The 26,326-nt window shown below is 40.7% G+C and overlaps 1 protein-coding gene across 16 annotated transcripts in view; it reads right to left on the reverse strand.

Moving 5' to 3' along the window:
- DST (dystonin) overlaps positions 1–26,326 on the reverse strand; it is a 497,869-nt gene that overhangs the window by 218,295 nt on the left and 253,248 nt on the right. For 14 of the 16 annotated variants that reach the window (XM_029242504.1, XM_029242501.1, XM_029242518.1 and 11 more), the window contains 3 exons: positions 22,253–22,342; positions 19,919–19,996; positions 18,152–18,244 (listed from right to left, as the gene is read on the reverse strand). In XM_029242504.1, the coding sequence (XP_029098337.1) occupies positions 18,152–18,244; positions 19,919–19,996; positions 22,253–22,342 (261 nt within the window). Of the gene's footprint in view, positions 1–1,291; positions 1,295–5,939; positions 5,945–11,195; positions 12,209–18,151; positions 18,245–19,918; positions 19,997–22,252; positions 22,343–26,326 lie in introns of those variants that run through there. The other 2 variants (XM_029242514.1, XM_029242505.1) reach the window with 2 other exon arrangements.

A 26,326-nucleotide genomic window follows, 5' to 3' on the forward strand; every position in this document is an offset into this window, starting at 1 on the left:
AGTGTCGGGACGAGTAACAGCCTCCTAGCCAGCTGCACTGGACCACGTCTGCCCTGCTCTCACTCCGCAGGCACATTAATCCAGGTCAGTCTTGGCTGGTCTGCCCAGACCCAAGCCATTCTTCTTCTATTCCACGATCAAACCATATGAACGTCAGACCATGTGGACTAAACACTCCCTCTCTCCTCGGGTCCTCTGTTCAGGCTACTTCTCCCCTTGGAACATCCTCCCCATACCCTGCCCAACGTGGTCAGACTAGGTGCTCACTTACCATCTGCTGAGTAAGGGGTGGGAGACAGAGAGGGAAGGGGGAGGGAGGAAGGAAGGAAGGGAGGGAGGGAGGGAGGGAGGGAGGGAAGGAGGGAAAGGAGGAAAGAGGGAAGGAGGGAGGGAAGGGGGAGGAAAGGAGGGGGGGAGGGAAGGGGGAGGAAGGAAAGAAGGAAGGGAGGGAGGGAGGGAAGGGGGAGGAAGGGAGGGAGGGAAGGAGGGAGGAGGGAGGAGGGAGGAAGGAAGGAGGAGGGAGGAGAGAGGAGGGGAGGAAAGATCAGAAAAACGTGTCATGTTTTCATTTGGTATGAATGCGTTTTAGCCTCTCATGTAAACCTTGTCATCTTAGAAAGTAAATGGCTGTCAATTAAGCTCACTTTGCAATCATCACCAAACACCCCGACCACTGCCCAGGAGTGCCCGGGCGGTGAGCCCAGCCCCGGAGATTACTCTCCAGAGCCCTGCCCACCAATCCCCATTTCTCTGGGTGTGTCCGCCTCTGTGTCTCCAGCCGCCCATCACCCCCTTTTGCCCCACGTGTCCCCATGTCTGTGTCTCGTGGCCCCATGTCCCTGGGTGTCTCTGTGGCCTGGGTGGCCGCCCACCCTTTCTGAGGTGGCTGCCCCACGCTCCCCCTCCTGCTGCCCCAGTCCTGCACACAGTGTTATTTATGCCCCCCCAGCCCGTGACAGCCACCGCCATGCCCCTCACAGTGTCCCAAGGGAGGAGGGGCATCCCTGCCAGGAGCCCTCTGCCCATCTCCTTCCCTGCCTCGCAAGCGCCCGCCCACCACCCTCACGTGGCTCACATTCAACTGCTGGAAGTTTTGCTGTCAATAAAACGTTTGAGGATCGCAAAAAAAAAAAAAAAAAAGTGAGAGCCCCACATTACCTAAGTGTCATCTAAATCATTTCATAAACTTGACCCAGGACATAGCCTTGAAATGCCTTTTCAATGGAAGAAAACAAGCCATCACCCCCCATCTGAGAGTTCGCTCCCAGCTGACAGCGGACTGGCCCGCTACCTGCTGCGGGAATCGACAGCCTCCTGATTCTGGTCAGCTGAGGCTGCAAGCCTGGAAGTCCTCTGAGTAAAGTCAATGCCACTAGATGACTGGGCAACAGCCACACCTGATTTTTATGGATGTTGTCATGGTTCTGGCATGCAGGGAGGGGAGGGCACACCAACAGCCAACTTCCAAAGCTGACTCACATACCCCCTAGGAGACTATTCACATTTTTATTGTATTTTATTCTATACAAGGCAAATATGCAACTTAAAAAATTTTTTTAAATAACTATAATTTATTGAAAAGGTTAAAAAGTTAATCAAATTTACTATTTAAATAATCGACATGTGACACCAGAAAGGCAATGTCTCTGAGGTTAAGAGAACTGAGAAATTTAACTTAGAGAAGCTATAAAAATAGTAAAGGATTAAGGAATCCGGGGAACTCAAACTGGAAGGTCACAAAGCCCTCTGGCAACTCCCTGGTTTCACTGGTGAACAAGCTGAGGCCAAAGGAGGTGAGGGGACTGGCCCAGGGTCTCAGCACTCGAGCAGGAAGGGGCCGAGGGGATGGACCTATGTCTCCTAAATTCCAACTCACAATTTGCAAGAGGAGAGTGAAATCTCTCCTTCATATTTAGAAAAGAAATCTACCCGTACAACTCAGACTGATCTTTCCTCAGGAGGCCCAGTGGGTGCTCACTCTTCAATGCTGGAGAGATGTCTGCACCCGGGTTGGGTTAGGGTTAGGGGTAGCCCCCAGCTCCCCTCAACCCTAAGGTCATGACCCTTCCCCTGGAGCTTCCTAGCCTCTACACTGGCAAAGCAGCTGCTACAGAGAACACTTCTCATTTTCAGAGGAGGACCCACCCCTGGATCTCTCACAGGAACCAAACGTCAGGGTTCACGGAGGTTCCCTCACTAGACTAAACACACGCCCTTGACTGCCAGCCTCGCCACAGAGCAGCAGAGCTGTCCCTAGATTCACGTCCTTCCTCTTCTCCCAGAGCTGCTGCAATAGGCCCTCTGGATGCATCTGGACTGAGCTGCAAATAAACATATTAGTTTTACGACTCGGTCCCTCCCAGGGGTTATTTCTGTCAACCAAGAGGCTGACAGAATTTTAAGCTAATGGTGGAATTAGAGAACAAACTCTCTGACACGGTATAGGTATTCACTAGACATCTGCTGAAGAAACGGTCAAAAGAAGAATGGACCAGGGGAATGAGAGGCAGCTCTGCTGGTGCAGAAGGATACCTTATGTCCAAGGAAAGAAAGAAGTGCTCTTCACAACAGATGGTCACAACATGTGTCCTCTTTTTCACAGGAGCAGAAGACGGTGGTGAGACAGAAGTTATAAAGCGCCTACAACCTCCTGTCTTTCTCCCACATACTACTTCATTGAATCCTCAGAACAAGAAACCATCCTAGTTCACAGACATGGGAAGTATGACCTGCATTAAATGTAAGTCTTCTGGTTTCTCCAAAGAAGACATACGGATGACCAATAGGCACATGAAGAGATGCTCAACATTGTTAATTATTAGAGAAATGCAAATCAAAACTACAATGAGGCACCACCTCACACCAGTCAGAATGACCATCATTAAAAAGTCTACAGGGACTTCCCTGGTGGCACAGTGGTTAAGAATGTGCCTGCCAATGCAGGGGACACGGGTTCAAGCCCTGGTCTGGGAAGATCCCACAAGTCGCAGAGCAACTTAGCCCATGTGCCACAACTATTGAGCCTGTGCTCTAGAGCCCGTGAGCCACAACTACTGAAGCCCGTGAGCCTAGAGCCCGTGCTCCGCAACAAGAGAAGCCACCGCAATGAGAAGCCCACGCACCGCAACTAGAGAAAGTCCGTGTGCAGCAACGAAGACCCAACGCAGCCAAAAATAAATAAATAAAGTCTACAAATAACAAATGCTGGAGAGGGTGTGGAGAAAAGGGAACCCTTCTACACTGTTGGTGGGAAGGTAAGTTGTTGCAGCCACTGTGGAAAAGAGTATGGAGGTTCCTCAGAAAACTAAAATAGAATTACCATATGATCCAGCAATCCCACTCCTGGGCATATATCCAGACAAAATTATAATTCAAAAAGATATATGTACCTCTATGTTCACAGCAGCACTGTTCACAGTAGCCAAGACATGGGAACAACCTAAATGTCCATCAACAAATGAATGAATAAAAAAGATGTGGTACATATGTACAATGGAATACTACTCAGCCATGAAAAAGAACAAAATAATGCCATTTGCGGCAACATGGATGCAACTAGAGATTATCATACTAAGTGAAGTAAGTCAGAAGGAGAAAGACAAATAACATATGATATCACTTATATGTGGAATCTGAAATAGGACACAAATGAACCTATCTACAAAACAGAAACAGACTCATGGACATGCAGAACAGACTGGTGGTTGCCAAGGGGGAGGGGGTTGGGGGAGGGATGAAGTGGGAGGTTGGGATTAGCAGATGTAAGCTTTTATGTATAGAATGCATAAACAACAAGGTCCTACTGTGTAGCACAGAGAACTATATTCAATATCCTGTGATAAACCGTAATGGAAAAGAATATAAAAAAGAATGTATGTATAACTGAATCACTTTGCTGTACAGCAGAAATTAACACAACATTGTAAATCAACTATATTTCAATTAAAAAAATAAAACTTAAAAAGAAAATTTTAAGTCCTCTGACTCAAGAGCTCCTAAGTCCCCTTTCCTCTGCTACACCCAATCTATAGCGACGCCCTACAGCATTTCAGGAAGAGTTTTATCTATCAATGAACCAGCTCATTTTACAGAAGGAAAAACTGATTTAAGGGATACACAGTGGATATGGGAATGGTAGTTGTCAAATGTTCTCCCTGCAGAACCCAAATCCCTACTGGCTAGTCACGAGTATCATCCAGGGAATTTCAATTCCTTCATATAGTTTTGTTAAAATAAACGACAGTTTATACTCTAATTGAGAGAGTTCAGGTATTAACAAGGATGAAAGCAGCAGGTTGGAAAAGGCGATCTCAAGATGCTTCCACCTCTTTTAACATAATTGTTTCAAGAGTGAAAGTTTATCATTGGGAGCAAGGTTGTTGCAGAGCTGTGGAGGGTGTTGACCCGTGTTCCATCCCCGACCCCACCGCTTACTGGGCCTTGGTTTCCTCTCATCAAGATGCCGACACGCACACATGGTTCAGAATGGTGCCTGCCCCACATGAGTGGAAGTGACTACACCAGACTGAGGATTATTCCCTACATTTTTTTGCTCACATTGCTTGACACTGTATTCAGGCAAAAGCAAATTCCACATTGAATGTGTCAAAACACTCAAATATTTCCAAGCCAAGATGTTTGCTTCCAAAGATAATCTCTAACGATGTTTCAACTATTTTGGCAGAAACCAATGTAATCAACACATTTTTAGAGTCTGCTTCCAAGTTTCAAAAATGTGTGAAAAGGCTCCACAAAATATTCTTAACTGTAAAGACAGCACACATATTTTGAAAATGCTATCTGGTTAAAAAACTGCCTTCCTAAAAGGAAGAGTTAAATTGAGGATAAAAGTAAAAAGTTGATAAAGTTCAAGTGCTAATGCTCTACGTTGATGGCTACCTTTAGCAAATGCTCATTTATTTCTTATTCAAATTATGGGGGAAAACAAACACAGATATGACTATATTTCTTGTATAGTAAAGGATTTTAAACTTGGCATGTCCTTCATTTAACTGAAAAGATAGAGGCATTCTATTGCTGATAGAGATCCAATTCTGTGCAACATTTTATAACTAAACTTTCACAAACTGGGTCATGAAATCCAAATGAAGACTAGAAATTTAAAAATCTATAAACTCATTTTCATTAAAAAAGATGAAATGGTTCAGAAAGAAATGCTAATTAGTCAACTATAAACCAAATGACCTTTGCTTTCAAGATCTATAGAGCAAAGCTACCGTGGAAAAGTAGAAATATTTAGATTTCACCCTAGTCCTTGAATTCTAAGCACGATTCTATAGCCTAAGATTCACAGAAGACTTGGTTAAAGAAAAAAATACTGAATAAATATTACATTTCAGTGAGGTTGAATATTAATGTATTATTCTAACATTTTGAGATAGCTCTCAATTATTTTGTTTTTATAATTTAGAAAGTCAATGAATGAAAATATCTAACCCATCATTACTCAGATGCTGATAATGTAATTTGTACACTATCCACACCCTTCGCCACCCTTCCCTCCTTGGCTTCTCTCCTGTATGTCACTGCCCTGTTTACTGCAATTCACCAAAGGATGAAAAGGAACATGAAAAGAGTTCAGTGTTCAGTAGTTAACACAGCTATATGACAGGGTGGGACGTTAAAATGACAACAGTCCCCCTTGTCCACAGTTTTGCTTTCCGTGGTTTCAATAACCAAAGTCAAACACGGTCCAAAAATATTCAATGGAAAATTCCCAGAATAAGCAATTCTTAAGTTTTAAATGGCACGACATTCTGGGGAGCAGGATGAGATCTCGCACCATCCCGGTCTGCCCCACCCCCAACAGGAATCATCTCACTAGTCACTTCGTATATGTCTTGGTTATCAGACTGATTGTTGCGGTATCCCACTGCTTGTGTTCAAGGAACCCTTATTTTACTTAATAACTTAATAACAAAGTGCAAAAGCAGTGATGCTGGCAACTTGGATAGTCTCCTAATGTACCTAAACTTTATCATAGGTATGTAAGTACAGGAAAAAGCACAGTACATACACAGAGGGTTCAGTACTATCCAGTTTCAGGCCTCCACTGGGAGCCTTGGAATGTATCCCCTGCGGGTAAAGGGGGAACAACTATATTAAGCATCCTCATCCCCAAAGCCTTTCAGGTGACTAAGTTTATAGCCACGGTCCCCATCATTTATAATGAACAAACAATGGGATATAAGTGCCTAGTGTTGGTTCAGTATATAACAGGTGCCTAATAAATGTCTGGTAGAGGAATCAAAGAAGTGACGGATGGAAGGAAGGGGTGAAAACACTCAACAGAAAGGTATGCAATGAAATGCATGGATTTGTAGGAATTTAAAAGTGAAAGAGCTGTATGTGGGGAAAGGTAGGGAAATGACATCAGTTCAAAGTTCAGCTTGGAGATAATTGTGGGTGAGATCCAAGCCCTTCCACGTCCTGGCTGAGTGACTTGAGCAAGTCACTACGTCTCCTGAGGCTCTATGTCCTCCTCTGTAAACGCAGCAAACAACAGAACCATTTCATGATGGTTAAACAGCACAGTGGGGGGTGTCTGGCATGCAGTAGGACTCCACAAATACCATGCCTAATAACAGTCGTGTCGTCATCCAGTCCCACATCCTCCTTTTCTGGAAAATGAAGCCGAGACCCGGAGAAATGAAGAAGGCGTCCAAGGCACACAGCTCTCTGGCGGCAAAGCTTGGCGAGAACTCACACCTCCTGCCTCCAGGCCCGTGATCCACGCTGCTTGTCAGAAAACCCACGATGAGGAGAAAATGAAGGGTGAAGCTGGTTCTCAGAACTTAGCATGTTTTCAAGATACATGTGAGAGGGCGCCTGAAACATATGCAGTGCTCTCACATTCCGTCATAAGATATTCTGATACAGTTAAATCCAGGGTAAAGCTTCACCTGGAGATGATTCTAGCACCACAGGGACCCTGGGGTCCACTTGAGAATATGAAGAGTAACGAGCACCCTAGCCACAGTCTTGACCATCAGAATCATTGGCCCACGGTGATCCATTATATTAGAATCACTAGAGTTGAAATCCGGGCACCTATATTTTTCTTTTAATATTTATTTTATTTATTTATTTTCTTTATCTTTTTTTTTGTTTTTTATTTTTTGGCTGCATCGGGTCTTAGTTGCAGCACGCAGGATCTTTTGTTGCAGCACACAGGCTTCTCTAGTTGTGGTGCACGGGCTTCTCTCTAGTTGTGACATGCAGGTTTTCTCTCCAGTTGTGGTGCACGGGCTTCTCTCTAGTTGTGGTGCACAGGCTTCTCTCTAGTTGTGGCATGCGAGTTTTCTCTCTCTAGTTGTGGTGCGCGGGCTCCAGAGCAAGTGGGCTCTCTAGTTTGCTGCAGGTGAGCTCTCTAGTTGAGGCACACAAGCTCAGTAGCTGTGGCACACGGGCTTAGGTGACACCAAGCATGTGGGTTCTTAGTTCCCCAACCAGGATTGAACCCTCGTTCCCTGCACTGGAAGGTGGATTCTTTACCACTGGTAAGTCCCCAGGCACCTATATTTTTAAAAGCTCCTTAGGTGACACTTACATGTGGTCTGTTAGAGAACCAATGACCTATAAATAGAGACAACAAAAATCTTGGCTGAGAGCAACATCACAAGACTGGGAAGAGGTGGGATTTGTGAAACTCAAGAAAGAAGAATGCTTTGTGGGCACAGCTTGAGGGGAAAGGCAGGACTCCCCGTCACAAGTCCGGGAAGCATGTGAGTCAGACAAAGAAGGGGCCCTGCACAAGGTGCAGACCCTGAGCTCATCACTCCCTGTCCCCAAACGTGCTCTGCCTCTGCCACCTCTGTTGGCAACACTCATCCTCCCCAGATGAACATTAGCTCTTATAAACATCAACCCCTGTTCCAAGTTCACAGCATCTCCTTCAGAACTCTGACAGCTCATCAAAGTAGGATGCTGTGCCATCATTTAAACTCAGCTACTCCCATCTGCTGTGTTCCCTTAAGGACCTTATTTAACCTGAGTTTCCATTTCTTCCTTCCAAAGAGGAACTGTCTATTTCACCTATTTAATACAGTTGTTAAGAATGATCAAAAGACACAATGTGTCTGAAAGTGTTTTTCCACTTCCAAAGCAATATGCAAATCTAAGGTGCTTCCTTTGTTTACTTACACCTCTTTACCCTAGTGAAGTTATCACAGGTTATGAGATTGACATTCAGTAGATGCCCAAGAAGGGGCGGCTGAGTCTGCTCCACAGAACCCCAGGGCCTGGAGGGCCACCCGATGTTGGCTTACAATGGCAAGGATTAAAGAGGAGGTGGGCTGGTCACCTAGACTAAGAATGACAAATATCACAGGACCTGGGAAGTTCAAGTCAGAGGCTTAAACTAAGTCTAAGCTTAAGATAAGTTCAAAGAATTGTGCAATATTCTACTTTGGAGATTAACCCAAACATCACTGAGCCCAACCGTGCACACACAAATGAATGAGTAAAAATGGCCCAAATAGAGAAGATATGGAAAAGATTCTGAAGGGACAATGTCTTGCAAAGGAATGCTGGCTAACGGGCCATTTCTGGGATGGAATACTAGTGAAGGGGCTGAGAGCTCTCATTTGCATCCAATTCTGCAATGAAAAATGGAGAATCCAATGCAAGATAAAGAGGGCTGTGCACAGTTCTGAGCAAAGATAATTAGGCAGAGGCCACCTCCAAAGTACCGGGAAGAATGCATTTACGAGCAGCCAAGCTGTTGGTCTGACTCTGCCACCAGTCTTTATCTGGACCACGGGGAAGTTAAGATGTCAAACTCCTCAGATAAAATAAAGACTATCCCTCATCAAAAAGTCTACAAACAATAAATGCTGGAGGAGGTGTGGAGAAAAGAGAACCCTCCTACACTGTTGGTAGGAATGTAAGTTGGTTGCAGCCACTAAGGAGAACAGAAACGGAGGTTCCTCAAAAAACTAAAAACAGAGCTACCATATGATCCAGCAATCCCACTCCTGGGCATATATCCGGAGAAAACCATAATTCAAAAAGATACATGCAACCCAATATTCATAGCAGCACTATTTACAATAGCCAAGATATGGAAACAACCTAAATGTCCATCAACAGAGGAATGGATAAAGAAGATATGGTACATATATACAATGGAATATTATTCAGCCATTAAAAGGAATGAAATAATGCCATGTGCAACAACATGGATGGACCTAGAGATTATCATACGAACTGAAGTAAGTCAGAGAGAGAAAGACAAATATATGATACCACTTACATGTGGAATCTAAAAAAAAATGATACAAATGAACTTATTTACAAAACAGAAACAGACTCACAAACTTAGAAAACAAATTTATGGTTGCCAAAGGGGAAAGTGGGGGGAATGGATAAATTAGGAGTTGTGGATTAACATATACACACTACTATATATAAAATAGATAATTGACAAGGACCTACGGTATAGCACAGGGAACTCTACTCAATATTCTATAATAAACTTAAATGGGAAAAGAATCTGAAAAACAATGGATATATATAAATATATAACTGAATCACTTTGCTGTACACCTGAAACTAATACAACATTGTAAATCAACCATACTCCAATATAAAATAAAAAATTTTTAAAAAGTGAAAAAAAATAAGGATTATCTCATTCAGCATTTCCCTAGAAGACATGAGGCTTTAAGTACCTCCATATCACAATTATTTAACAAATCTGACTGAAGGTTTATGACCTATTTTCACATGTATTTTCTATTGAAGTTTCAAAAATCATTAGCTACACAAAGTAGAAAGAAGGGGTAAAATCCTTGGCATGAGTATAATTCAAGTGGGAAAAAAGGCTTATGCACCACTAGGAAACAGATTTTATGAGTTTCCACTAATGAAAACATGTGAGGCTTACTTGAAGCCAAATTATGCAAAAAACAGATGGAAAACATATGTGAGCAAAGCAAGTGGTTACATTCATAAACACACAGCAGCCAAGCGGCTTTCTTTTTCACTGACCTTCATGCCAGACCTACATAGACAAGGCCTAGACCGGATGCTTTCTTTTTAAATGTAACCACTGTAAAATGTAAATAGAATGCACGACATAACATTGGCAAGGCGTGTTGGTGGATACAAACAGGGGAACCAGCTTCAGGAGGACAAGCGGCCAAGGCCAATGATGACTGCACACCTAGACCCTACTAAAACCTCATCTGACCACTGGGTCAAGGATCTCTGCCCAGCAATACAACGATCTTGCCATGAATGGTTTCATGTTCCATATACCACTTAACGTCCAGATTTTTTCCTAAAAGGCAAAGTTAGGAACAGCTTAAATGAAAAAGCCATCAGCTGCCAAGTGGTACCATGTACTGGACGTTGCTTGGGTGATGCACTTCTCAGGCAAGTAAATCAATATTCACTTACATTTTAAAGACAAGTAAAAACCCCAGAGAAGCAACTTGTCTAAAGCTAAATATCCATGTTAGGAATACAGATCACAACTTCCTGGCAGCCTGAGTCATATTCAGATTCCTATGACCCATTGCCCAAGTGAGTTCTGATTTTAGACTTGGCCGGGGAGTAACTCACGTAACAAAGAGACAGAATAGATTTGGGCAGTTACATCTGTGCCTGTCACCCCCAAAGCACACACACACACACAGAAGCATACACAGATACACACACGGAACTGAAAGCAATTATGTCAGTGTCCCTGTGTATGGAAACGGACAGAGAACTAGAATTGGGGTTTTGGATCAGCAATCAAACTTACAGATCAGCAGGTCAGGGCTGACTGATCATTGTAGCATCTCCTCCCTACATCTGTCTTGTCATAACTGCTTTTTGATTTAACTTTTGTTTCCAAAGGCTATTCCATCGGAAAAGTCAAGACACATGAACTACAGAAATTCAAAAGACGTGCGTTATCTTAGAGCAGTGGTTCACTAAGTCTTCCAACAGTAACAAAAACGTATAGGGCTTGAAATAAAGGTGGGATTAAAGAATGTACCACCAAAAATAAAATCATAGTTAATCAAACCTAAGGCTACAAATGAAATGCACCAAGAACTCTACAGCTTTCACATAAATGAATATGAAAAGAATGTTTACAAAGGACAAATTACGGAACCTCAGCCAGGTGTGAGCACCTGGAGTCCTTATTTGCACGTTAAACTCAGGCTCTGTGCTGCACTTACCTCCTTTCCACTTGTGTCCTTGGAAGGAAAGGACACGTTATCACAGAGGGAAGCACATCTCTTTTTTTCAAACTGGAAATGATGTGTTGCATGAGGGCAAGATCTCTCCATGTTTTGCTTTTCTTGAACACCGCAGTCATTTTTTGATGGGTCTTCAGAAAACCCACTTTTTTCAAGCACTCTCTCTGTACCACAGTGAATGGAATTTAAGCTGGCTGCCTTTTGGAAAGAAAAACTATCAGTTCTTCTCTGGAATGTTATTTCTCTTGGGTTGACATCATCGAAATGGTCCTTCCTCTTTGCACAGTAGGGAGTGCTGTCTTTTTCTGAAATCCTTTCCTCTAGTTCACTAACTTTGACTTCTGTTTCCTGGTGTTGAGGAGGAGAAGGGCTCCCAGGGTGACACCGACCGCTCACCATCTCATGCTGGACACCCATTTCCAGAGTGAGGCTGGGGCTGGCACATCCCTCCTGCACCAGCCCCTTGGACCAGGGGGCTGCCTGCTCCCTGGAGACCAGGATGCTACTCCTCTTCCCTTCATTTTCATGGTTTGGCTCTCCTGACTCTGTGTCACCTACAGTTTTCTTGGTCGGTTCTCTTCTAAAGTATTTTCTTCTTCCAGCAGAATATTTTTCAAGGCTCAGAGGAGTTTTGGCAGGATCTAAATATTGTTCTTCTTTCTCCGCTCGGACACATCCACAGACATTCCCCATGTGATTTGCAGGAAATCACAGTTGTTCAGTGTCACTCATTTCAAAAGCCAGGGCTTACTCAGATCTCCATGCAGTCTAATTCCTCAGACTTCATGACCATCCTTTTCAGCATGAGGCCATTTTGCTTATGAGAAAGGCACCCGCAAGAAATGCCGTGGCACCCTGCCCAGCCGGTCCCTGGGTCTCATTAGACACCCCGTGGCTTACTTCTGGCCACCAATCCTCTTGGACAAACATCACTGCTCACTGTCAAATGACACGCTGATGAGCTTTCAAGGCAAACCCTTAACTTTACTGCACAAAAAAATTCTGACCCTTGCTTTACTTTCAGTTTTCCGAAATGCGGTTACACTACCAAAGTTTGAATTAACCTTTGGAACCACTGGTGATTCAGCAAACATGAGCACAAACAGAAAGCAAATGCCAGTCAAACTTAGTTTCAAAGTGCCTTTCAAATTTAGTTTCAGAGATTCTCCACCATACAAGTTTTTTTTCTTAAGAAACACAATCTAATGTTGGCACTTGCCCCCCCAAAAAGGGCTCAAAAACCTCTATAAACTGTACTGACTCTTATTCAAAAACAGCAGCCATAAAAAAAGAACAGGATGATTCAACAGCTGAAGGAGAGATAATACATGCTAAATGCCTAAAACACTCTATTCAAATTGTTTCTAAAATCAATCTCTTCGAATAGTTTGTCATACTTTTCATATGACAAATTTCCAAGCCATTTCTCTTTTTATGATCATTAGGATTTTCATATGAGGAAATTGATAAATTTTATGATTTAAAGCATGGAACTCTTAGCCAGAAGAAACATCTGTGTGTACTTATACGTGAATTAAGGCAGTTGAACTTTACTTGTAACTTTTATAATTGTACCCTAGTTAAATATTACACAGTTTTACCAGGGCCATGGTGTATACATAATAAATCAGTATGGAACCCGATGACCTAAAGTGTGCATATTTCTAACACTGAGTCATCAATATGGTAAAAAGGAAATTAGTATCGCATGACTAGTCTTATGCATAAGCTGACTAGAGCCCACGAGCCACAACTACTGAAGCCCGCATGCCTAGAGCCTGTGCTCCGCAACAAGAGAAGCCACTGCAATGAGAAGCCTGCACACCGCAATGAAGAGTAGCCCCCGCGCACCACAACTAGAGAAAGCCTGTGCACAACAACGAAGACCCAAAACAGCCAAAAATAAATTAATTAAATAAATTTATCTTAAAAAATGGAAAGAAAATTGATAATTGCCTTTCTCTAGGTTGTCTTTAGACTGATCAAAGATGGAACTCATTTTTCTAAATAAAAATATTCAATTAAATAGTCAAGTTAGCAATGTGGCTGATATTTGTCAATAACAGACCTGCATGGTGAGGTTTTCCTTAATCATTTCAAGGGGAAATTAATCTCCAACAGAAAAATAACTGAATATCCTAGAAGACAAGCTGGTAAAAATAAAGCTTCAGGTTTGTTGGTTTGTTTCTTTTTAATTTGATTTTCAATGTCTTCATTGGCAATGGAACATTATTCAAGAGAATTTCAAAGTATAATGGCTGGTATTTGCACTAACATGATGATAGAGGCGAAACCAGTGATTTGCAATTGCTTCCAGCCCTGCCAAACAGAGCAAATGCCCATTTTCAGGCCACTGCACACTGCTCCCTCCCCCAGGAATGGCCCCACTTCAGTCTCTGCCTGGTAACTGGCATTCCTCTTGCAAAGCCCATCAGTGATAATTTCCTTTATTCTCTAAGACCTTCTTAATCCTACCACAACACACCCTCCTCTACATCCCTATTCTTATTTGTATTGTGATAGACTCATCACCCCAGATTACAGTCAGTTTTACAAGCAGTCTCCCAAGTATAGAACAATATAATTCATCATCTGAATGAGACAGGCTTTGCTGCAGTGCTGCAGTGCTTGCAGCTGGACACACCTCTCCTCCAGCAACAAAATACAAAGAAACTATATGCGACTAAAAATAACTGTGTGCATTTTGCAGTTGGGGCAAATTCCGGACAAAAGATACAAAGAGCTCAAAAAACCCAACTGCCACTTTTGAAGAGCCCGGAGCAAAAAGCAGCATACGGGCATGTGCCCCCTGCACTCAACATCACCTAAGTCACCCCTCCGTCTGACTCCTGGACACACCCCTACCCTCACCCCATTTAAGGAACAAGCTCGTCCCGCCTCAGGGAACAAGAACAAGCAAGGGAACCTGTTGCTTGTTCCCCCTGCTGCTGCAGGGGCCCCAATAAAGCCTTGCCTGAATTTCTTGTTTGGTCTCTAGTCAATTTCTATTGATTAAGGAGGCCAAGAACCCTGGTCAGTAACAATTAGTATCTCTGGATCTAGCGTATGGTAAATAATACAGGATTACTGTATTGATAATGCTTACCTTCTGTAACATATTCAATTTGCAATACTCAAATATTTTTAAATCGATAAATAAGGCTCTGTCTTGGCATAACCAGTAAAATCGTTCTAATCTTAAATTATCATAGGACTAAGAAAAGTATTTCTTTAAATGAAAAGGAACATTTTAATTTTACCAAAAAATTTATGTTTCATTTTAAATAAATCTTAGTCTAACTTTTAAATACTGGTGATAATTTAACAGTCATAATATCTTGTAACTCAGGTCCTAAAATACACTGGATTTCATAATATATGCCACAGGATCATATTAAGCAAAACTCTTGGGAGTTTGGGATTAGCAGATGCAAACTGTTATTTAGAGGATGAATGAGCAACAAGGTCTTACTGTATAGCACAGGAAACTATATTCAATATCCTGGGATAAACCACAATGGAAAAGAATATGAAATAGAATGTATATATGTGTACAACTGAACCACTCTGCTGTATAGCAGAAATTAACACAACATTGTAAATCAACTATACTTCAATAAAATAAATGTTAAAAAAAAGAAACGGGCTTCCCTGGTGGTGCAGTGGTTGAGAGTCCACCTGCCGATGCAGGGGACACCGGTTCGTGCCCCGGTCCGGGAAGATCCCACATGCCACAGAGCGGCTGGGCCCTTGAGCCATGAGAGGCCCGCGTACCACAAAAAAAAAAAAAAAAAAAGAAAGAAACAAAACTTCTTTGGTACTTCTGTGGCTAGTCCTCTTCTGTCCTCCAAAGACACCTGAACCCCAAAGAGCTTTCTTAATATGTAATTCTTTTTTGAATGATCTTTTGCTTTACAATTCTTTCAATTTAGGGTCTAACCATACTGCCTTTAATTTCCAACCATTTACTCACATTTTGGTCTGTTACTTTCTGGTTTCTGCTCCCAGGAACTTGGGGGGACCTTCTCCAAGGTCCCCAATGTCTTTTTCCTAGACAAAACTACTAACCCATACTCAATCTTAACTTTTTCAGGCTCTCCGGTGGCATTTCACACTGCCCACCGTTCCTTTCTACTTGCAATTATCTTCCCTTGGTTTAGTCAATACTACACTTTCTTGTTACTACAATTAGAAATGAAGAATGCTGCTCTATCTATTGGGAGAATGTTGGTAAAACTGACTATCATCTAGGGCCGTGATGAATCTATCTCAATATAGATAAAAAGAGGGATGTAGAGGAGTGTTGTAGGATCGGAAAGGTGTTAGAGAAAAAGGGAGATGCTCACTAATATTAGAGATAGGCTTTGCCAGATGGATGCCAGCTGCCAGCCAGAGGTCTCCAACTGTTCCTTTTCTGTTTCCCCAGATGGAACGTTTTCCTTCTGCACCCCTAATCATGTGCCTTCCCCAAACTTCTGTCCTTTGCCCTCTGCTCTTCTCCACACGTGCTATTCCCTTGGATCCTCTGAAGATCCCTTCTCTCTGACAGATTCAAGGACCACTTGTATTCTGGAAACTCCCAGGTTTATCACCTGTACCTCTGACTCCCCAGTTCTGCTCTGCTCACACATTTCCAGCTGCTCAGCCGACAGAAGCCCAGGGTATCCCACCAGAACGTCAAACTCACGCAGAAGGTCACTTTTCCCTTTACCCTCACCTCCATTACTGGTTCTTATCTCCCAGGCTTAACCGTTCAGAGCCATCTTTAATCCCCCTCCTTCATCCTCCATGCCCTGTCACCAAGTCCCTTCCTTTCTTTCTTCAAAACACCACCCCCTGGATTCAACTTTTCTTCCCCATCTGAGTCCTGCCTGGCCTCTATCACTCCACTCGGAGGGCACCACCTCAGCCTCTCAGCTTATACCCCTGATATGGCCTGTGATCATTTCTGTTTTTTTCTACTGGAGCCCACAGAATGGTTAGGTGACTTGCTCGATGCCTTCATGGCCACAGATAAAAGAGCCAACGATGACACTCAGCTCTCCCTCCCTCCAGAGCCTGGGTGTGCCCCACAGGGGTTCCCACTCTGACCTTCAAAATCCAGACTCAGCCTGTATCACCAGCTGTCAGTAACGATGGGATTGGTTCCATCCAGCAGGCCTCTAACCTCCCTATATGGGGCTCTTGCATTTTCAACCCTATAAGTTCTGGATCCCTGAGAAAGCTGCTGAGAAACACCATGTGAAATCTGCTTTTTTGGCCAGTTCTAGCTAGACTTCACCTGTGCTGGTAACAAGGTCTGGGGTCTGGCTCCATGACCAAATCCCTGCCTTGGGTAAGTACTCAGTACCCCAGGTCCCCTAAGGATGGGGTCCTCTAGTAATGAGGGTCCTGCTTCCACTTCCTGATACTGGATCTCCCAGCCATCAATAGCACAGCTAAGTGGACATTCACCTGTATTAGCTGCCCTGTCGTCTGGCAGGCTGACACCTGGTTACCTGGTCTCCTGGGACCTGGGTCTCCTCCTCCGAATTCCTACTGCTGCAACTCTGTTGCCTGTCCAGGTCCTGGAACCTACAAGACTCTACTTCCTATACCTGTCCATCCCTGCCAGATTTATCCTGTTCCCAAATGAGCCCTGACTACATTATTTTCCACCTACATTCTCCTACAAACCCTGTATCCCAGTCAAATTTTTTAAAGATTAGAAATAAGTCTTCTTCTTCCCAAAATTTGGTCCAAAACCCCAGCTCCTTTCTGAAGTTGGCAAGTTCTCTCTTCCTCCTGCAAGGTCCACCACACAGCCGTCAATCAGTAAGACCTGCTGTGTGCCCACTACAGGCCAGGCTCTGCGCGCTGCACACACAATGCTGCGTGGTCACACAAGGGATTGACAAACCCAAAGCCAGTTCCAAAACTAGGACTCACCCTAAATCAAATGAAGATGATTTTTTTAAAAATGCATCATTTTATAAAAACCAAAGATCAAGATCAGCCTTTAACTGGCACTGGTAATTAGATAATAATTCATAGTTAATACATTTGCCTTTACTCTCCTTAAACCTAGTTTGAGAAAGTGCAGCTCTACAGGAAACGTGGATGGTTCTAGTTCAAGAGATGTCTTTATGAGAACGATACTGCCACCTAGTGTCTACAAAACTAGGAGAAAACAGCAGGCATAGTTGAGAAACTGTAATATCAATGAAACCCATTCTAAATAAGGATTGAATCATAAAACTTTTATGTATCTAAATCAGGTAATGCTGGCCAATAAACAAAGAAATGTGGCTACATTCAAAAAAAGGGAATCTCTGTCTTCGAACACTGAGATTACAAGTATTTTAAGCTTTCAACAACACGAAATGAGGTGCCAAGTTCATTAGCAGCATGTTACTGAGAGGAACAATACAAATACATTGTTTAAGAAACAAAGCCTAAACATCATATGATATCACTTATATGTGGAATCTAAAAAAAATGATACAAACGAACTTATTTAAAAACAGCAACAGACTCACAGACTTAGAAAACAAACTTACGGTTACCAAAGGGGAAGGTGGGGGGAGGGATACATTAGGAGGTTGGGGTTAACATATTCACACTACTATATATAAAATAGATAAACAACAAGGACCTACTGTACAGCACAGGGAACTCTACTCAAAATTCTGTAATAATCTATATGAGAAAAGAATCTGAAAAAGAATGGATATATGTATAACTGAATCACTTTGCTGTACACCCGAACCGAACATAACATTGTAAAGCAACCATACTCCAATATAAAATTTAAAATTAAATTTTAAAAGAAAGAAAGAAAGCCTGAAATTTATCTTCCTCCTTTGGATGTGAATGTGTAATTCACCCTTCACATGAACCACCTGAAAACTAGCAATGAGGCTAAAAGAAATGACAGTTAAGAAAATCAGGCTTACCTGAAAGTGCAAAATTATTGTCCATATTAATCCCAAAGTCAATTTGGGATTTCCATCTGTTATGTCATCATTTCTAATGTTCACTAATTTCACCTGTTTTGTATGTGAAGAAGAGATAAAACAAAATATTTTTCAAACCAGCACGAGTTATTTTTACCTACATAAAAGTGGTTCAAAATTACAGATACAAAAAAAAAGCCTGAATAATTTAAATAACAGTAATCCTTAAATTACTGTTTTACCCCCATCCCCACTCATTTTAGATTGCAAATTATAGAGAAACTACAAAGGAAAAAAAACTCAATATTATTTTGGTTTTGTCTTCTACAGCAAGTATTAAAAGTACACTTGTCAAAACAAAAACACAATTCAAGCGAAAAGTCCTATATACTTAAGATTTTTAAATTAGAAATAATTTTGCCTTTTGAAAACAAGCGTTATTTTACAATTAAGTAGGAAACTATTCTGAACCATCAAATAATTTTAACAACTTTCTTACACTTCGGTCATAAAGAGTATTTAAAAAAAAAACAACTAGCACTATTATTCTATTTGTCTATCATAGATTGCTACCAAGATAAGTAACTATATAACTCACTGGACATTTGGAAGACTGTTCAAAACTTTAAAAATAATACAATAATCAGACGTAAAGCTTATCAACTGTCCAATTATGCATTCAGGTAAATAAATTTAAGGATGATATTTAACATTTACTTCCTGGTAAAAGAATTAAATATCTATCATGAATTCAAGACAATGATACCTAACATTCTACATCCTGGACAAATCACTGCCAAAAATATTTCGACAAGGAGACATAATTAACCATTAATCCTTCTGTAAACTTCCACTAGAATTAAGAAGAGTAAGGCAAATACCAATATCATTTAAAATATAAGCACTGAGTATTTGCTAGAATTTAATAACTAAAAGCACTTTGATGCCATAATAAACTAAATGAAGGACTAATAAACAGACGGTGTTTCCTGCTCCTCCTTGCCTCCTCTCTTTTCTTCCTCCTACTCCATTAAAAAGCGAAATTGTTGCCACCTCTGATTTCTCACTGTTTTCAGTAACTTTCAATTATCCTGAGTTTCTTTGATTCCTCCTTTTTCTACTAATTGAAAATTACCAATTATTTGCCTTATATCTCTATAATACACAATGTTACCAAATCAAGATCAAATCCAATACGTTGTTCATTCTTTTCCATCATTTCTTCTGAAACCTCAAGCCAGTCGGGGATTGTTGTCAGAACTGCTTTATTTTTAACTACTTCTAGATTATCCAGTTGTATCTACTTATAAAAAATAAACTATTGCTTCCTCACTACTATGTATTAAAAATACATATGCCAAGTTTTTAAAAAGTATTATGTAAACTATCTTTTATAAAAATAAGGTAATTTTAATAAAAAATAAAGTATTGTCTCCCCACTACTAAGAACTGTTCATAGACATTCTTAACATTCTGTTGCTACTAAAATGTCATTAAATTCCTAGGCAAAAGCATTCCAGTTCCAACAGAAGGAAAACTCAGTAGCTCCTATTCAGATGGAAATGTAGCCACTTACACCTACTATTAACCTCCTTTTCTTTGGAACAAATGTTTAAAAACATTTTAAAACATCTGTCTCATGAAAGCACAAGTTTAATGATTATAATTCACAGTCAACTTTAACCTTTTCATTCCCTGACATGGTCCTATGCATATTTATTCAGTCACGTATGTTTATATGATTACAGTCTTTGAAAAACATCATACCTGGCGTCTTTTCAAATAGTCAAGTGCAATTTGTACATTCTGTAGTCTGTGAAAACGCATCCGACCTTTCTCTCTGGGCTAAGAATAGAAAAATGCAGGGTATAAAAAACACTGTATTTTCTGATACCACTGATCATGCTAAATACACGTATGCTGAATATCCTATATAAATATACTGTATGCTCATCTTAATATGTCAAAACAGTATTTACTGCTTGGGTAGATCCATTAAATATTTTAATGATATTTTAAATTTTTTGTATTATCTGAGATTGAATTTAAACTTGGGACTTTTCTGAGTATTTTTTTTTTATTTTAAACAGATCCTTTATTCCAAATATTTAAACAAAAGAAAAAGAGAAAATACCACGGAACATATACACTTTTCATACTCACTATCTTATAATTCTAGCCTACAGTTATTAGCTACAGATGCACAAAAAGAATTAAATACCATTCCCCATTTTGCCTTCTTAATAAACTTTAAATCAAGAAGGTTTTTATAATTATATATGTATGGCATGTTAATGAAAATGAGGTAAAGTAGCATCAGTTAGTATAAAAATCACCAAGAAGGAGAAAGACAGTGGAGGTTTACTTAGCCATGATAGAGGAAGAGAGAAAAGCAATTAAGGCCATGTAATATATTTCCTCTTTATTTTATTTTCGTTTTGCACAAAATCGGTTGGACTCGCTAATAGTTTTACACTGCTTGGGGATGGACGTGATGATTTGCTGTCTCAGGAAAACTGACAAACCGTTAACTCTTTTCCTTGATGCCATTTCCCTTAAGAAATGTCACAAGTTAGCAGAAGGAAAACGTAAGGAAACAGACCTGAGAAAATGTTCAACAAAAACGCAAAGAATGGAGCTGAAATTTACCACATAATATCTTCCAAAGGGAAAAAAAAGAAAAAAGAAAACTGACAGCTGAGCTGCTCAAACATGAATAGGTTGCTGAAGCCAAAGGCAGCAGAATTAAAACAGACAGCAGACCACAGAATGGGAAAATAAGTTCCATATAACAGGAGAAATGATGGTGATGAATTCCCCACTGGATCCACAAAAGCACAAATTCTAATAAAATCAGGGGGCTCTAGGGACGTGATGACAAAAGAAGCACATCTGTCTTGCAAAGGTAGGCTGAGTCAGTTGAGTGTCACCGGGATTAAACAGCTCTGTGAGCCCTGTCAGGATTCTAGCATTTTAAGTATTTCCCCCTAAATAAAACGAGACATATAAGGTAGGTAAAGAATGTCCCTCAAATACCTACTGCCAGTAGGAATGATTTAAAGCATAATCTTAAACATTAAATAAATGTCCGTAAGTTCCTTCAAATAAAACAAAAGACAGTTATGTTGGAAATATTAATTTCAGAAGTGGAACAGATCTGCATTAAAATTAGTGGGCTGGTTGTAAGATTTCCATACTTATACAAAAGGTATATACATTTCTTTAGCTCAAATGCCCTCCTGTAATTTAACCACATATGTTCAAATACCATGCAGTGCACAGAAATACAGAAATAAATTTAAAGAGAAAATATGTCCTTTGTCCAAGTTGCTGGTACACACACATCCATCTCCCTGCGGGTTTTGGTCCTTTCTACAGTTTTCTAAAAAGGAGCCCAAACCCGTGGGTTACACTATTGTGTTAGCGCTCACCGCATGTAAGACTAGGTTAGTGGAGTTACGGGGGCGACACCTACCCCCTTATCCTCATCCTCCACATCCTCATGCTGTTCATATTCGCATGCTTCTGTGGCACTCACCAATCGTAAGGTCTTCAAAAAATCTCGTTCCCTTGGCTAATGAATATAACAGACAGAAGATAGGACAGCAAAGACACAAGACAGACCAGAAATGAAAAGAAGAGCATGAACAGAACTTAATGAAGGAGACCAGGTAACCAAGAAGGGGGAGAAATGTTCACAAAAAAGGAGATGACACCTGTGGAGGGGGTTAGACCATCTGTCAGAAAGTGATGCTTATTTCCTTGCTATTTGTGAGTCTTTTAATAGGGGGTTATATTATGCATCTAACTTCTGATAAGAAAAAAAAAAAAACCCAAAGGTAAAAAAGAACAGAAGTAGTATTTTAATTATAGAATTGATTATGTAAGCAAGGTCATCAAAGTACTTCCATCTCCCAAATGCACAGCATTTAAAGTCTGAAAATGCTTCATAATCTAACCAGAACTTTTTCCAGGCAGAATTCACAGCAGCTCAAAAGATGAATGCTGCAAAACTCTGAACAGTCTGTGCTGAAAACAAATTAGTCATATGCAAAAAGGATTACATGTTCTTCAAAATAAATTATGAAATTTAAAACTTACCAAGGTGTCTCCTGAAAGAACCTCTAAAAGAGAGATCAAATTGTGTCCGTCCCTCAAGTCTTCATAGAGATCATTCACGTGTTTTCGAACCTACACAGAAAAAAGCAATTTAAAATTTTCGGTCCTAGAACCCAGATCACCCTTAAGACTCAAACAAGAAAGGGGACAAGGAGAAAACATTCCTTCATGTACATGTGTTCACTCATGTAGTGTTTTTAAAAATATTAGTATTCTCTCACTACTTAAAAAATAAGTAGTGGTGGCGCACTGGTTGAGAGTCCGCCTGCCGATGCAGGGGACACAGGTTCGTGCCCCGGTCCGGGAAGATCCCACATGCCTCGGAGCGGCTGGGCCCGTGAGCCATGGCCGCTGAGCCTGCGCGTCTGGAGGCTGTGCTCCACAACGGGAGAGGCCACAACAGTGAGAGGCCCGCGTACCGCAAAAAAATAAAATAAAATTTAAAAACTAAAAAAATAAATTTCAGATTAATAATTCATACAAGTAAAACTGTTAAATTTTTAACACAACAGAATATATAAAAATCTGGACAACTACATAGAGTTACAATTTCCAAAACACAGGCAATGCCCTGACCTGAATCATGATTCCTGATACAGCAACCAAAGCCACCTCAGCAAGAGGGGTGCGTTTTTATCCCCCGGCTGGTCTTCCTAATCTCTGGGCCACAAAATCCAGGATGCCAGAGGCACACACTCCACACTTTAAAAATCCACAGATGTAGGCTGGGGAAAGGGTACATGAGACTCTGTATACTATTTTTGAAAATTCCTGTGAGTCTATGATAATTTCAAAATAAAACGATTTTTAAAATTCATATATGTGAGGACATAAGACCTCTGTCCAAAATTCTTCTGCACAGCGTAAATCTTCCTGTGGTGGAGAGTTTTCTTTCTTTCTTTTTTTTGATACCTTCTTTTTTAATATTTTACCTTACATTGAAGTAATTTGATTTACAATGTTGCGTTAGTTTCAGGTGTACAGCAAAGTGATTTAGTTATACACATACCTATTCTTTTTCAGATTCTTTTCCCATATAGGTTATTACAGAGTATTGAGCAGAGTTCCCTGTACTATGCAGTAGGTCTTTGTTGATTATCTGTTTTATATATAGTAGTGTATATATGTTAATCCCAACCTCCTAATTTATCCCTCCCATTGGAGGGTTTTCATAACCACATTTACACTAGCTGCAAGTTAACAGGCCTCGTTTAAGTTTCTGATTTTAGAGCTCAAACCACCAAAGATTTCCCCCAAACTCTGCTAGTTGGCCACGCAGGGACACTTCCTGTGAATGAATGCTTGGCCCACTGTAAGGTGTCTGCCAGACAGACAATGACAGAGCAGGCTGTGAGAATGGCTGTCCCACAGTGGGCTGGTTCATCTCCATGTTCTCACCTTTGGGTGGTTCTGGGCTGCGTTACTTTGCGCTGCTCTCAGGAAAGGAGTCAAGGAAGTGGTCCAGAAAGAGGCAGAGACCAGCATCCCCCCTGCATCACTTGGGCACAGCCCTACATGCTCCCTGTCTGTGTGGTACACTCTGGAGGTTTATACACATGAGTCAAACTCCTTTGCACTTGCAAAATGTCAGGTGAATACACAGCAGAAAGTAATACAGAGATCCAAAGTATAGTCAAAACTCTCTGACTACAGAGCAACCAGCAAGAAAGGGCCTAATGGAAACTAGAAGCAAGGCTTTGATGGGTAAGTCTTCTGGGTCTAAAAAAGAAGCTAAATTTTATTATCTTAACTGACTACATGTTTTGCAGTATGTTTTATCGTCAGAAAATATTTTTGATTAGTGAAGAAAAAACTTCCCTTAAGAGTTTCGTATCAAATTTACCACCTCCTATAACAGTATTTTAGGACTTTCTGCCTAAGTCACAGAACCTTTTAATATTCCATTAATTTAATATTCAATTATCCATCTATGCATCATTACTACAAAAAATATAGGCATTAAACTCAGGCCCAACAGCTCTAAGTAATTGCTAATTCCAATAGTACCTATAAAGTGGCAAGGAAAACTGAAACAGTCAAATTACTTTTAACCAAGTGTCCCCATTTTCACAAGCTGACATTTTTATTTTGATTTCCTAATTCCCAAGGAATATCAGCTGACTCTTTGGTGTCACAAGATACAACAGTAATAGAAAGCTCAAAAATACTTCATTTTTCTAAAAAAAAGAGCATATCATAACACATTTCAGGCAATCCTTATTTAGAAAATCTACACATATCCAAATAAGTTACAAAGAGATTATTCCTTCCATTAAATATTGGGTTGGCCAAAAAGTTTGTTCAGGTTCTTCCGTAAGATGCTACGGAAAAAACTTTTTGGCCAACTCAGTATTTACCTTCCATTCAATAAATACCATTAAATGACAATCCCCTGAAGTACTCAATTACATTTCAGAGATGAACCAATTTCCAAGGATCTTTTCAGGAACAAATCTATGACATCCATGACACACATGCGTGCAGAAAAGCAACTTTATGAAATGAGCACTAATACTTAATTTTCTACTCACATACTAGACCACTGTAAGAATTCACCTGGCCTCATTCCAAGCCATGAGCTTGAATTTATAAGCCTAAGGGCCTACTTGAAAACAAGACAGAGGATGTCCATAGATGGATGAATGAATAAAGAAGATGTGATATATACACAGTGGAATATTACTCAGCCAGTAAAATGAAATCTTGCCATTTGCAACAACATGGACCTTGAGGGAATTAGACTAAGTGAAATACGTCAGACAGAGAAGAACAAATACCATATGATTTCACTTATAAGTGGAATCTAAAAAAACAACAAATGAGCAAACGAAACAAAACAAAAATCATAGATACAGAGAAAAGAATGGTGGTAGCCAGAGGACAAGGGGTATGGGGAGTAGGTGAAACAGGCAGAGGGGATCAAAACATACCAACTTCCAGTTATAAATAAGTAAGTCATGGGGATGTAACGTACAGCATGGTGTCTATAGTCAATGATATTGTAGCACATACTTGAAAGCTGCCAAGAGAATAAATCCTGAAAGGTAACTTTGTCTGGTGATGGATGGTAACTACAGAGTTTTGTGGTGATCATATTGCAATGTATACAAATATCAAATCATGATGATGTACACCTGAACCCAATACAATGTTATCTGTCAATTATACCTCAATTAAAAAAACAAGGCAGAGGAGCTAAGCTTGTGAATTTCATGCACATCACTGCATTTAAATCTATGTACTCCTCTATGTATCTCCAGTGTAACCAGAAAGCAGACTAACTCTAAGAGCCTGAGCAGGGACATGAGAGATCACATATATATAAACAATATTATGCAGCTCCTGACCCTTGGCCAGCTGCTGAATCCCTCAAAATAGACAACTCCATAGTGCACGTCTGACATCTTCAGAAGGTACAGTAGGACACAAGTGCACGGTCAGGATGGGGTCCCGCAGGGCAGTAACCAACACACAGAGCTGAGTATGCCATGCGCTCTGGTCCCCTTTACCCACCGAGGCCTGCCTGAGTCACACTTCAATCCACATGCACTTCCTCTGTCTTTCTCACTTCAGGACAGTTAAAGATGGGTTGTAATTAATAGCCAAGACATGGAAACAACCTAAACGTCTATCGACAAACGAACGGATAAAGAAGACGTGGTACATATATACAATAGAATATTACTCAGCCATAAAAAAAGAACAAAATAATGCCATTTGCAGCAACATGGATGCAACTAGAGATTGTCATACTGAGTGAAGTAAGTCAGAAAGACAACAACAAACACCATATGCTATCACTTATATGTGGAATCTAAAAGAGGACACAAATGAACCTATCTAATGAAACAGAAACAGAGTCACAGACATACAGAACAGACTTGTGGTTGCCAAGAGGGAGAGGGTTGGTGGGGGGATGGACTGGGAGTTTGGGATTAGCAGATGTAAGCTTTTATATATAGAATGGATAAACAAGAAGGTCCTACAGTATAGCACAGAGAACTATATTCAATATCCTATGATAAATCATAACGGAAAAGAATATAAAAAAGAATT

Source organism: Monodon monoceros, unplaced genomic scaffold (genome assembly GCF_005190385.1).
Source record: "Monodon monoceros isolate NGI ecotype Baffin Bay Population unplaced genomic scaffold, NGI_Narwhal_1 Super_Scaffold_3, whole genome shotgun sequence".
Taxonomy (NCBI): Eukaryota; Metazoa; Chordata; class Mammalia; order Artiodactyla; family Monodontidae; genus Monodon; species Monodon monoceros.